Source organism: Cyprinodon tularosa, unplaced genomic scaffold (assembly GCF_016077235.1).
Source record: "Cyprinodon tularosa strain WSP-4 unplaced genomic scaffold, ASM1607723v1 ctg958, whole genome shotgun sequence".
NCBI lineage: Eukaryota > Metazoa > Chordata > Actinopteri > Cyprinodontiformes > Cyprinodontidae > Cyprinodon > Cyprinodon tularosa.
Genome location: NW_024039738.1, coordinates 209,625 through 221,754, shown reverse-complemented (window position 1 = coordinate 221,754; position 12,130 = coordinate 209,625). Strand labels below are relative to the sequence as shown.

Here is a 12,130-nt window from a genome sequence, read left to right as displayed (position 1 = left end):
GAGCTTGGCCTGTTTTCCAGTGTTTAGTCCTGTTTTCCATCTACACTCATGGCCAAAGTTCTGAGATTGATTCAAATGTTAATATTTCCAAAGTCTACTGCTTCAGTTTTGTGGACTCACAGCCAACAGACACAGAATAGAAGAGGGAGGGAAAATGAGTTATCTATGTGGTCTGGTTCTATGTAGCTCAGAACAGAAACACCAGCAGCAGCTTTCAGCAGAGCTTTATTCTGGTTCTGCTCATCAGAGACCCGTTCAGACTGGGCCGAGGATCGGGTCTATGCAACAGGTGGAAGAGCATGCAGAGCCGGTTCTGGTCCAGGCGCAGCTTTAACCGGGCCGGTTCTGTTTCAGCTGGACCCGCCGAGCCGCGCTGCAGTGGTCTGAGGTTCACCTGGACCGGAACAGAACCGGGCTTCAGACCTTCATCAGTTTCTGAGTTTATTTCATTAGCAGCGTCTGAAGCGCAGCGGCGGGTCACAGCAGCAGGTCATGGCGGCGGGTCGCAGCGGCGGGTCACGGCGGCGGGTCGTGGCGGCGGGTCGCAGAGGCGGCCCAGCCGTCCCAGGTCCCTACCTGCTGCGGCGGTGGCAGAGGGAGGACGGCCTAGCGCGCCGGCTGGTGCTGGGTGAACCTCTTCAGGTGGAAGCGGAGGACTCCTTTGGTCTTGAAGGTCTTGCCGCAGCTGCAGGCGTGCGGCCGCTCGCCGGTGTGGTCCAGCTGGTGGACCCGCAGCAGCGAGCTGGTGAAGAAGAAGCGGCCGCAGGTGATGCAGTAGTGGTTCTTCTCGCCGGTGTGGACGGCCCGGCGGTGGCCCAGCAGCGAGCCGGATGTGACGAAGGTGCGGCCGCAGTCCCGGCAGCGGAAGGGGCGCTCGCCGGTGTGGATCCTCTCGTGGGCCCTCCAGGAGTTGTGGTAGGAGAAGGCCTTGTGGCAGTAGGAGCAGTGGTAGAGTTTCTCCTTGGTGTGGCTCAGACGATGCATCTTCAGGTAGTGCGCGATGGTGAAGCTCTTCCCGCAGTCGGCGCAGCTGAAGGGCTTCTCTCCCAGGTGGAAGAGCTTGAAGTGGGAGCGCAGGTGGGACGACTGGGTGAAGCGTTTGCCGCAGGTGGTGCAGAGGAAGGGGCGCTCGCCCGTGTGGGTGACCATGTGCGACTTGAGGTGCGGCGCCTGGGTGAACCTCTTCCCGCAGTGGGAGCAGGCGTAGGGTTTCAGGCCGGTGTGGGTGCGGTGGTGCAGCTTCAGGCCCTGCAGGCTGGAGAAGCACTTGCTGCACTCAGAGCAGCGGTACTCCTTCAGGCCGCCGTGGACGCGCTGGTGGCTGCGCAGGCCGCCGTGCAGCTTGAAGCCCTTCCCGCAGGTGGGGCAGGTGTGCGGCTTGCGGCTGGAGTGCGTGGCCTGGTGGACCTTCAGGCTCTGGGGGTTGCTGAAGGTCTTGGAGCACTGCAGGCAGGGCACTCGCTTGGACTTCTTGTGGGACTTGCGGTGGAAGTTGAAGCCCTGGTAGGACACAAACATCTTGTCGCAGAGCTCGCAGTGGTAGGACCGCTCGTCCTTGTGGAGCTCCAGGTGCCGGTCCAGCTGGTCCTGCTCGCTGAAGCCATCCCCACAGAACCAGCAGCGGAAGGGCCTGGTCCCGGAGTGGGTGCGGTGGTGGGTCTTCCAGTCCCTCTTCAGGGCGAAGGTGCGGTCGCAGTAGGAGCAGCGGTAGGGCTGGCTGCGGCCGTGGACCTGCTGGTGAACCGCCAGACTCATCACGGTGGGGTAGGTCTTCCCGCACTGCCAGCATTCGTTGGGTTTCTGTCCTCGATGGCTCCACAGGTGGGCCTCCAGGTGGGCCTGCTTGTAGAAGCCCCTCTGACAGGTGGGGCAGTACACCATCTTCCTGCCGCTGTTGGTGCGCTGGGGCCAGGGGCGCTCGCCTGCAGAGGAGGAGAGGGCGGTTATGGGAGCGCCGCCGCGGAACAGAGGGCGTCACATGCCGTCTGCAGCGCTGCTTCAGGGCTTCACCTGCTGGTTCTGCTCAGAGCTCATCGTTCCCGCCAGGTTCCCCCTCCAGGTTCCCCGCCCGGTTCCCCGCCTGGTTCCCCCTCCTGGTTCCCCCGCCAGGTTCCCCCGCCCGGTTCCCCCGCCCGGTTCCCCATCCGGTTCCCCCGCCAGGTTCCCCCGCCAGGTTCCCCATCCGGTTCCCCCGCCAGGTTCCCCCGCCAGGTTCCCCCGCCCGGTTCCCCCGCCCAGTTCCCCCGCCCGTTTTTGGTCCAGTTCAAACTGGTTTTTCCCGCATTGGGAAAGAGGTGTTTATGGCGAACCGTCACCGCTCTACATTGATGATGTCATCGTTCTGTAACCAACTCTCCTGATTCCTGATGACCAACGATGAACAACGTGTGGTCTGGACCGCCCCACTGGACCGCTCCACTGGACCGCCCCACTGGACCGCCCCACTGGACCGCCCCACTGGACCGCCCCACTGGACCGCTCCACTGGACCAGTTCTGGAGGAAGCGGAAGATGACGACCGTTTTTAAACGATAAAAATATTTTCACCTTATTTTGCTGAAAACTAAGAAATAGATGATCAGTAATTTTCTCTGATCCAATCTGATGGGAACCAATGAGAAAGGACTCCAGCTGTAGCTCCGCCCCCCCAGGCGCAGCAGCCAATGGACCCCACCCCCAGGGCGTGGCTGTGGTTGCCATGGTGAATTAGGTCATGGTGCTGCACTGATCAGGTGGATTAGATGCTGCGTTCAGGGACCCGTCTGAGCGGTTCTGACCCGAAACTCTGAGCAGAGGACCAGCAGAACCCTAATGGAACCCGAGTCTGAGTCAGCAGATACAGAAGAACCAACAGAACCGGTTGTTCTGATCCGGAGCCCGCGTGGCGTCACGCTGCGTCTCACCCAGACAGAGGAAGTCCCGCCCCTTCAGCCACGCCCTGCAGTCAGTGAGTGTGACTGACAGCTTCTTCAGGAGCGGAAACGAGCGGATCTCCACGCCATGTCCTGGTTCTGGTTCATCTTCTCCTGGTTCTGGTTTGACCCGAATGCTGTAGAACTCCTCCACTGCATCCTGAAACACAGACCCACAGAACCAGAACTATGAATGGGGGCAACTGGACCCAGAACCAGAACCCCGGTCCAAAGCAGACCTGTTCAGCTCTATCTGGACCCGGGTTCTGACCCGGGACGACCCAAATTTTTCTATTCACACACACAGCTGTTATTACGGTAGAAGGAGGGCGTTAGCATGCTGCGCACACAAAGCTGTTATTACGGTAGAAGGAGGGCGTTAGCATGCTGCGCACTGACAGCTGTTATTACGGTAGAAGGAGGGCGTTAGCACGCTGTGCACACACAGCTGTTATTACGGTAGAAGGAGGGCGTTAGCACGCTGTGCACACTCAGCTGTTATTACGGTAGAAGGAGGGCGTTAGCACGCTGCGCACACACAGCTGTTATTACGGTAGAAGGAGGGCGTTAGCACGCTGTGCACACACAGCTGTTATTACGGTAGAAGGAGGGCGTTAGCATGTTGTGAACACTCAGCTGTTATTACGGTAGAAGGAGGGCGTTAGCATGCTGTGCCCACTCAGCTGTTATTACGGTAGAAGGAGGGCGTTAGCATGCTGCGCACTGACAGCTGTTATTACGGTAGAAGGAGGGCGTTAGCACGCTGCGCACACACAGCTGTTATTACGGTAGAAGGAGGGCGTTAGCACGCTGTGCACACACAGCTGTTATTACGGTAGAAGGAGGGCGTTAGCACGTTGTGAACACAGCTGTTATTACGGTAGAAGGAGGGCGTTAGCATGCTGTGCACACACAGCTGTTATTACGGTAGAAGGAGGGCGTTAGCATGTTGTGAACACTCAGCTGTTATTACGGTAGAAGGAGGGCGTTAGCATGTTGTGAACACTCAGCTGTTATTACGGTAGAAGGAGGGCGTTAGCATGCTGCGCACACAAAGCTGTTATTACGGTAGAAGGAGGGCGTTAGCATGCTGCGCACTGACAGCTGTTATTACGGTAGAAGGAGGGCGTTAGCACGCTGTGCACACACAGCTGTTATTACGGTAGAAGGAGGGCGTTAGCACGCTGTGCACACTCAGCTGTTATTACGGTAGAAGGAGGGCGTTAGCACGCTGCGCACACACAGCTGTTATTACGGTAGAAGGAGGGCGTTAGCACGCTGTGCACACACAGCTGTTATTACGGTAGAAGGAGGGCGTTAGCATGTTGTGAACACTCAGCTGTTATTACGGTAGAAGGAGGGCGTTAGCATGCTGTGCCCACTCAGCTGTTATTACGGTAGAAGGAGGGCGTTAGCATGCTGCGCACTGACAGCTGTTATTACGGTAGAAGGAGGGCGTTAGCACGCTGCGCACACACAGCTGTTATTACGGTAGAAGGAGGGCGTTAGCACGCTGTGCACACACAGCTGTTATTACGGTAGAAGGAGGGCGTTAGCACGTTGTGAACACAGCTGTTATTACGGTAGAAGGAGGGCGTTAGCATGCTGTGCACACACAGCTGTTATTACGGTAGAAGGAGGGCGTTAGCATGTTGTGAACACTCAGCTGTTATTACGGTAGATGGAGGGCGTTAGCACGCTGTGCACACTCAGCTGTTATTACGGTAGAAGGAGGGCGTTAGCACGCTGCGCACACACAGCTGTTATTACGGTAGAAGGAGGGCGTTAGCACGCTGTGCACACACAGCTGTTATTACGGTAGAAGGAGGGTGTTAGCATGCTGTGCACACAGCTGTTATTACGGTAGAAGGAGGGCGTTAGCATGCTGTGCACACACAGCTGTTATTACGGTAGAAGGAGGGCGTTAGCATGCTGTGCACACACAGCTGTTATTACGGTAGAAGGAGGGCGTTAGCACGCTGTGCACACAGCTGTTATTACGGTAGAAGGAGGGCGTTAGCACGCTGCGCACACACAGCTGTTATTACGGTAGAAGGAGGGCGTTAGCACGCTGCGCACACACAGCTGTTATTACGGTAGAAGGAGGGCGTTAGCACGCTGCCCACACACAGCTGTTATTACGGTAGAAGGAGGGCGTTAGCACGCTGTGCACACACACAGCTGTTATTACAGTAGAAGGAGGGCGTTAGCATGCTGTGCCCACTCAGCTGTTATTACGGTAGAAGGAGGGCGTTAGCATGTTGTGAACACTCAGCTGTTATTACGGTAGAAGGAGGGCGTTAGCATGTTGTGAACACTCAGCTGTTATTACGGTAGATGGAGGGCGTTAGCACGCTGTGCACACTCAGCTGTTATTACGGTAGAAGGAGGGCGTTAGCACGCTGCGCACACACAGCTGTTATTACGGTAGAAGGAGGGCGTTAGCACGCTGTGCACACACAGCTGTTATTACGGTAGAAGGAGGGTGTTAGCATGCTGTGCACACAGCTGTTATTACGGTAGAAGGAGGGCGTTAGCATGCTGTGCACACACAGCTGTTATTACGGTAGAAGGAGGGCGTTAGCATGCTGTGCACACACAGCTGTTATTACGGTAGAAGGAGGGCGTTAGCACGCTGTGCACACAGCTGTTATTACGGTAGAAGGAGGGCGTTAGCACGCTGCGCACACACAGCTGTTATTACGGTAGAAGGAGGGCGTTAGCACGCTGCGCACACACAGCTGTTATTACGGTAGAAGGAGGGCGTTAGCACGCTGCCCACACACAGCTGTTATTACGGTAGAAGGAGGGCGTTAGCACGCTGTGCACACACACAGCTGTTATTACAGTAGAAGGAGGGCGTTAGCATGCTGCGCACACACAGCTGTTATTACGGTAGAAGGAGGGCGTTAGCACGCTGTGCACACTCAGCTGTTATTACGGTAGAAGGAGGGCGTTAGCATGCTGTGCACACACAGCTGTTATTACGGTAGAAGGAGGGCGTTAGCATGCTGTGCACACACAGCTGTTATTACGGTAGAAGGAGGGCGTTAGCACGCTGCCCACACACAGCTGTTATTACGGTAGAAGGAGGGCGTTAGCATGTTGTGAACACTCAGCTGTTATTACGGTAGAAGGAGGGCGTTAGCATGTTGTGAACACTCAGCTGTTATTACGGTAGAAGGAGAGCGTTAGCATGTTGTGAACACTCAGCTGTTATTACGGTAGAAGGAGAGCGTTAGCACGCTGTGCACACACAGCTGTTATTACGGTAGAAGGAGGGCGTTAGCACGCTGTGCACACAGCTGTTATTACGGTAGATGGAGGGCGTTAGCACGCTGTGCACACTCAGCTGTTATTACGGTAGAAGGAGGTCGTTAGCACGCTGCACACACACAGCTGTTATTACGGTAGAAGGAGGGCGTTAGCACGCTGCGCACACACAGCTGTTATTACGGTAGAAGGAGGGCGTTAGCACGCTGTGCACACACAGCTGTTATTACGGTAGAAGGAGGGCGTTAGCACGCTGCGCACACAGCTGTTATTACGGTAGAAGGAGGGCGTTAGCATGTTGTGCACACAGCTGTTATTACGGTAGAAGGAGGGCGTTAGCACGCTGCGCACACACAGCTGTTATTACGGTAGAAGGAGGGCGTTAGCACGCTGCGCACACACAGCTGTTATTACGGTAGAAGGAGGGCGTTAGCACGCTGTGCACACAGCTGTTATTACGGTAGAAGGAGGGCGTTAGCATGTTGTGCACACAGCTGTTATTACGGTAGAAGGAGGGCGTTAGCACGCTGCCCACACACAGCTGTTATTACGGTAGAAGGAGGGCGTTAGCATGTTGTGCACACAGCTGTTATTACGGTAGAAGGAGGGCGTTAGCATGCTGCCCACTCAGCTGTTATTACGGTAGAAGGAGGGCGTTAGCACGCTGCCCACACACAGCTGTTATTACGGTAGAAGGAGGGCGTTAGCATGTTGTGCACACAGCTGTTATTACGGTAGAAGGAGGGCGTTAGCATGCTGCCCACTCAGCTGTTAGCGTATAGATGAGGAGCAGAGAGCTCAGGCTGGTCATCACAGGACGCCATCTTACCCTGAAATCCCACATGGTCCCAAACCAAACATCATGCAGGGACTTTGCTCTGCTGTCCTAGTGAATAGGAACAGTGCTCAGGCTGATGGTGATGTTTCACCAGGACGCACAAGTAGGGCTTAGGATCATTTAATCTTTCTATTTACATCCTATCAAAATAAGAGCTTATTTAAAACAAAAGTCTGAGCTGATTGATAGAAACCAGGATAGTGAAAATAAATTCCGGTTTCACTAGAACTTTATTAAAGGACAGATTATTTTATTCTGAGAGTTTATTGTTTATTCATCTAATCGTTTAATGACAATAAAACAGGTTATTTGGTGCAGCTGCTTCAGGCTGCTCATCACAATGATCAGATTTATAGATGTGTTTTAATGGTTGGAATTTAATCAGAATAATAAAATCTAACGTCCATTTTTAACAGTAACACAGATTATAATCCAGGCTGCTGGAGGCGACCCCCCCCCCTCTGCAGCCAATGATTGTTTGTCCTGTTTGTCTCTGATGGACTGGAGACCTGTCCAGGATGGACCCCCCCTCCTCTCTGTCCTGGGTGGACCCCCCTCCTCTCTGTCCATGATGGACCCCCCCTCCTCTCTGTCCAGGGTGGACCCCCCTCCTCTCTGTCCATGATGGACCCCCCCTCCTCTCTGTCCTGGGTGGACCCCCCTCCTCTGTGTCCAGGTTGGACCCCCCTCCTCTCTGTCCAGGGTGGACTCCTCTCCTGTCCCCAGTAAACAGCTGGACATGGACCTCCCCCCCCCCAGCTTATCCCGGTACCACAGAGTCCACTGGACCCAGAACCAGATCTGGATCTTAGTCCAGAACCGGTCCACCCACCCAGGGTTCTGACCCAGTCTGTCGGAACCACATCAAAGACCGCATCATATTAATACCATGATGACGTCAGAACTGAACCCAGAACCGCCTGCTGATTTCAATCAACGTTCCACCCACCCGCCACAGTTCGGATGGGGCCCAGTGGACCCGGAACCGCGCTGGTCCGAACCAAGATGCCGGTTCTTTGAGCGGCCAGGAGCCTCCGCCAGACTCCATTCAAAGTTCGGCCGTTTTAGGCTTCAATCTCTAAAGCTAGACTGGAGCTGGGGGCCCGGTTCGGTGACCCGGTTCGGTCAGCGCAGCTCCTCTGGTTTATCTCCGGACCTGTGAAGGGCTGCTGCTGCGGCAGCTGCGAACGCTGGAGGGAAATGGACCCAGAACCCAATGAATCCCAGGCTGCTAAATTAGACATTTTTTGAACGGAGTCTGGTGGAGCCGCTAGCTCCGCAGCGCAGCTCAGACCGGGTTCGGTTCTGAGGTTCCGGATCGCCGCTTACCTGAGGATCCGGATCGGTCTGCATCGCTCCGGGTCCAGCACCGATCCTCTGCTTCGATCATCAACCAGAACCGAGTCCGGAGATGGTTCTGGAGCACTTCCGGGTCACCCCGACCCCCACCACCGGGGGGGCTGAGGATGAGACAGAACCAGACCCGACCCAACAGAACCAGACCCGACCCAATAGAACCAGACCCGACCCAGCAGAACCAGACCCGACCCAGCAGAACCAGACCCGACCCAGCAGAACCAGTGAGGCCATTTTCACCAGAAAGGTTCTGTTTGGATCAGAACCAGCAGTGTCACAGACTCATCAGAACTTTTCAGTCCAAATTATTTGAAAAAGCTGCTGTTTTGATTCTAAAGGTCCAAATGGATCAGAACCGGCTCCATTCCTGTAGAAGGGTTCCATTCTAAACTAACTGGTGCCAGCGGTACCGGTAGCCGGTCGGGTCAGAACCATACCTGAGACATCATAGAACCTGGAAACCCAAATGATCAGAACCAGAACCCAGTTCATCAACAGAGTTTTTATTAAAGTTCTGGAAGCAGCGACCCGAAAACAAACAGAGCTAGTAGAACCCACCCAGAACCGCTCCAGAACAAACCGGACCCGCTGACAGAACCAGGGATGGGTTCTTTGGTTCTGGTGTTTGGGTTCCTGTCCGGAACACGACATGGTTACAGTGATGGGTTCTGGAGAGGCCCGGATCACGGTTCTGGAGACGAACTGAAGCGGGTCAGAACCCAGCCTGGTTCTGAATGATCCACAGGGAGCCGGTTCCAGTGTGAGGTTCTCCAGAACCGACCCACAGGATGGATGTCCCGCCTCCTCATCGCCACGGCAACCCGCAGAGGGGAACCTGTCAGAACCGGAACCTGCGGAGAGAGCAGAGCGTGGTCAGAACCCAACCTGGAGAGCGGGTCTGGACCAGAACCAGAACCTCAGGGTCCACTACCTCAGATCGCCGTGGTAACAGCAGTCTGGATGGACGGCAGCATCGGAACCGGAACATCTGGAAGAACAGCGGGTCCAAATGAGTGCCAGGTTCTGGTCCAGTGGTTCCATCCGGTTCTACAGGGGTGGTTCTGAGGAATGAGGTCCAACAGAACCAACAGGTGGCGCCGTTTAAGGCCCGGAACCAGAACCAAACAGAAATCCCCTCCCTTCATGGAATCAAAGCCTGATGTTCTGGTTCTGACCAGAACCGGGTCAGAACCAGTCAGCAGGAGGCCCTGACTGGGGCGCCCCCTGCTGACTGGTTCTGACCGAGTCCGGTTCTGGAGGTCTGGATCCCTGCACCACCCGGTCCTGGTTCTGGACCCAGCAGACCTCCAGAAGCAGACTGGAGGCGGGATCAGATGAACGCTTCGGTCCGTGTTTGTCATGGCGCCCCGCCCTGAGAACAAGCTGCCTGAGGGGGGCGCTACAATTCGGCCTTTTGTTCACATCATCTCCCAGCAGGCCCCGCCCACACCGTGACATCACTCACCCGCTGCCCTCTGTGGGCGAAGCGTCTGCAGCAGAACCACCTAAGGAACAGAGAACATCCGGGTCAGAGGAGGGCGTGGTTCTGGGGCGACCCGCCTGGATCAGAACACGCTTCGGTCCGTTAATGTCACGGCCCCCGCCCACACCGTGACATCACTCACCTGCTGCCCTCTGTGGGCGAAGCTGTCTGCAGCAGAACCACCTAAGGAACAGAGAACATCCGGGTCAGAGGAGGGCGTGGTTCTGGGGCGACCCGCCTGGATCAGAACACGCTTCGGTCCGTTAATGTCACGGCCCCGCCCACTCCGTGACATCACTCACCTGCTGCCCTCTGTGGGCGAAGCGTCTGCAGCAGAACCACCTAAGGAACAGAGAACATCCGGGTCAGAGGAGGGCGTGGTTCTGGGGCGACCCGCCTGGATCAGAACACGCTTCGGTCCGTTAATGTCACGGCCCCGCCCACACCGTGACATCACTCACCTGCTGCCCTCTGTGGGCGAAGCGTCTGCAGCAGAACCACCTAAGGAACAGAGAACATCCGGGTCAGAGGAGGGCGTGGTTCTGGGGCGACCCGCCTGGATCAGAACACGCTTCGGTCCGTTAAGGTCACGGCCCCGCCCACACCGTGACATCACTCACCCGCTGCCCTCTGTGGGCCATGCGTCTGCAGCAGAACCACCTAAGGAACAGAGAACATCCGGGTCAGAGGAGGGCGTGGTTCTGGGGCGACCCGCCTGGATCAGAACACGCTTCGGTCCGTTAAGGTCACGGCCCCGCCCACACCGTGACATCACTCACCTGCTGCCCTCTGTGGGCGATGCGTCTGCAGCAGAACCACCTAAGGAACAGAGAACATCCGGGTCAGAGGAGGGCGTGGTTCTGGGGCGACCCGCCTGGATCAGAACACGCTTCGGTCCGTTTATGTCACGGCCCCGCCCACACCGTGACATCACTCACCCGCTGCCCTCTGTGGGCGATGCGTCTGCAGCAGAACCACCTAAGGAACAGAGAACATCCGGGTCAGAGGAGGGTGAGGTTCTGGGGCGACCCGCCTGGATCAGAACACGCTTCGGTCCGTTTATGTCACGGCCCCGCCTCTGTGAACAGACTGCTGGGGGCGGAGCTTCAGTCGGCCTTTTGTTGCATCATATCCAGGTGGGTCTGACCCCAGGTGCTGGTCTGGGGCTCGGTCCGGTCTATCATGTAGTTCACCTGTGATATGATGATGTCATTCCACCTGGACCCTCTTCTGATTGGCTCCCATCTCCTGCAATCAGAGTCAGAGGTTGCTGGAGCTGTGCTCCCATTGGCTGATGCTTCTGATTGGAGCTGAAGCAGCAGAACGTCGCTGGATGGTTATAGTTACCATGACAACGCTGATGACCTCACAGCTGCTCCTTGGTGGCTCCAGGGAGCGGTTAGGGTTAGAGCTAACCTTAACCCGGCTAGCCTCCAGGGGGCGCTCCAGCTAGCCTGGTTAGCCATGCAGGGCTTCACCTTCGGCAGAACCAGTCCTGTGGTCCAAATGGACCGCTGTCTCCTCATCTCATAGATGTAGATCTATCAGAGTGCCTCCTGTCTAGAAGCGTTCTAGCAGCTGGGTTCGCTGGTTCCGGTCCATAAAAGGACGCGGTTCCTCCGGCCGCATGGCCCGGTCCACCCCGCTGCTGCAGCTAGCAGTTAGCATCCTGCTGGCGGTCCGTCTCTGAGTCCAACAACCAGAACAAAACATTCCAACAAATACCAGCCGAACTGGACCCGAACCGAGCTCATGCGCCCGGAACCGAGCCAGAACCTCCTCCTACCGTCCAGCCAGCCGAACCCATGCCTGATCCGAACCTGCCGATACTGCTGTTTCTTCTTCTTGGGATTCCTACGGGTTCTTCTTCTTCTTCCTCTTTTCTATCATGGCGGATCGCCACCTACTGTTCATGAGTGTGTAGCAACATTGTTTTACATCTATTTAATTCTATTTTTTAATTTTGTATTCTGAAGATAAATAAATAATGCTTTCCTTAATCTATAAATATCTTTTATATTTCCTTTATTTCCCAATAATCCCTTCAGACTCCATTCTTGGCCTGTCCTTTCAGGTCCAGATGTTCTCCAGTTGTTGTTCTACATGTTCTATCTCTCCACATCCTTCACATTTAGCATTATTTTTCCTCCCTACTAAATATAAATGTATGATCCACTCTTAATCTGATCATTGTTATTTCTTCCCTTCGGTTTCTCTCATTAATATTTCTATTTAATACTAACTTTTGCAGAGGCGTGCACAGACATTT

At 55.6% G+C, this 12,130-nt stretch overlaps 2 protein-coding genes across 14 annotated transcripts; both read right to left on the bottom strand.

The window, feature by feature from the left end:
• Positions 1-208: 208 nt before the first annotated feature.
• LOC119776800 (zinc finger protein 664-like) lies at positions 209-8,724 on the bottom strand. 4 transcript variants are annotated; one of them, XM_038275399.1, is made up of 5 exons: positions 8,352-8,724; positions 7,014-7,070; positions 2,903-3,071; positions 537-1,922; positions 209-484 (listed from the first exon to the last, which is right to left on the bottom strand). In XM_038275399.1, the coding sequence occupies exons 1-4, from the start codon at positions 8,373-8,375 to the stop codon at positions 607-609; spliced, it is 1,566 nt and encodes a 521-aa protein (XP_038131327.1). In that variant the 5' UTR covers positions 8,376-8,724; the 3' UTR covers positions 209-484; positions 537-606. The 4 variants fall into 4 exon arrangements, with proteins under 4 accessions (XP_038131327.1, XP_038131328.1, XP_038131330.1 ...); XM_038275400.1 differs by having other exon boundaries at positions 209-515; positions 555-1,922; XM_038275402.1 differs by having other exon boundaries at positions 7,014-7,065.
• A 141-nt stretch (positions 8,725-8,865) lies between these two features.
• Positions 8,866-11,749, bottom strand: LOC119776801. Of its 10 annotated transcripts, XM_038275404.1 has the most exons (10): positions 11,209-11,745; positions 11,055-11,109; positions 10,800-10,839; positions 10,641-10,680; positions 10,482-10,521; positions 10,323-10,362; positions 10,164-10,203; positions 9,844-9,883; positions 9,310-9,366; positions 8,866-9,229 (listed from the first exon to the last, which is right to left on the bottom strand). In XM_038275404.1, exons 1-10 carry the CDS (start codon positions 11,385-11,387, stop codon positions 9,062-9,064), a joined length of 699 nt encoding a protein of 232 aa, XP_038131332.1. In that variant the 5' UTR covers positions 11,388-11,745; the 3' UTR covers positions 8,866-9,061. The 10 variants fall into 10 exon arrangements, with proteins under 10 accessions (XP_038131332.1, XP_038131336.1, XP_038131335.1 ...); XM_038275414.1 differs by lacking the exon at positions 10,164-10,203 and having other exon boundaries at positions 9,075-9,229; positions 11,209-11,749; XM_038275411.1 differs by lacking the exon at positions 10,482-10,521 and having other exon boundaries at positions 9,075-9,229; positions 11,209-11,749.
• Between the last annotated feature and the right edge of the window lie 381 nt (positions 11,750-12,130).

Excerpts from the sequence above, each read along its gene's own strand:
- LOC119776800 (XM_038275399.1), bottom strand. The coding sequence starts at position 8,375 with ATGCAGACCGATCCGGATCCTCAG. Across the intron at positions 3,072-7,013 it reads GGACCATGTGGGATTTCAGG|GATGCAGTGGAGGAGTTCTA; the intron begins GTAAGATGGCGT and ends TCTGTGTTTCAG. Across the intron at positions 1,923-2,902 it reads GCGGGACTTCCTCTGTCTGG|GCGAGCGCCCCTGGCCCCAG; the intron begins GTGAGACGCAGC and ends CCTCCTCTGCAG.
- LOC119776801 (XM_038275404.1), bottom strand. The coding sequence starts at position 11,387 with ATGAGGAGACAGCGGTCCATTTGGACCACAGGACTGGTTCTGCCGAAG. Across the intron at positions 11,110-11,208 it reads AGGTCATCAGCGTTGTCATG|GAGATGGGAGCCAATCAGAA; the intron begins GTAACTATAACC and ends CTCTGATTGCAG. Across the intron at positions 10,681-10,799 it reads TCGCCCACAGAGGGCAGCGG|GTGGTTCTGCTGCAGACGCA; the intron begins GTGAGTGATGTC and ends TCTGTTCCTTAG.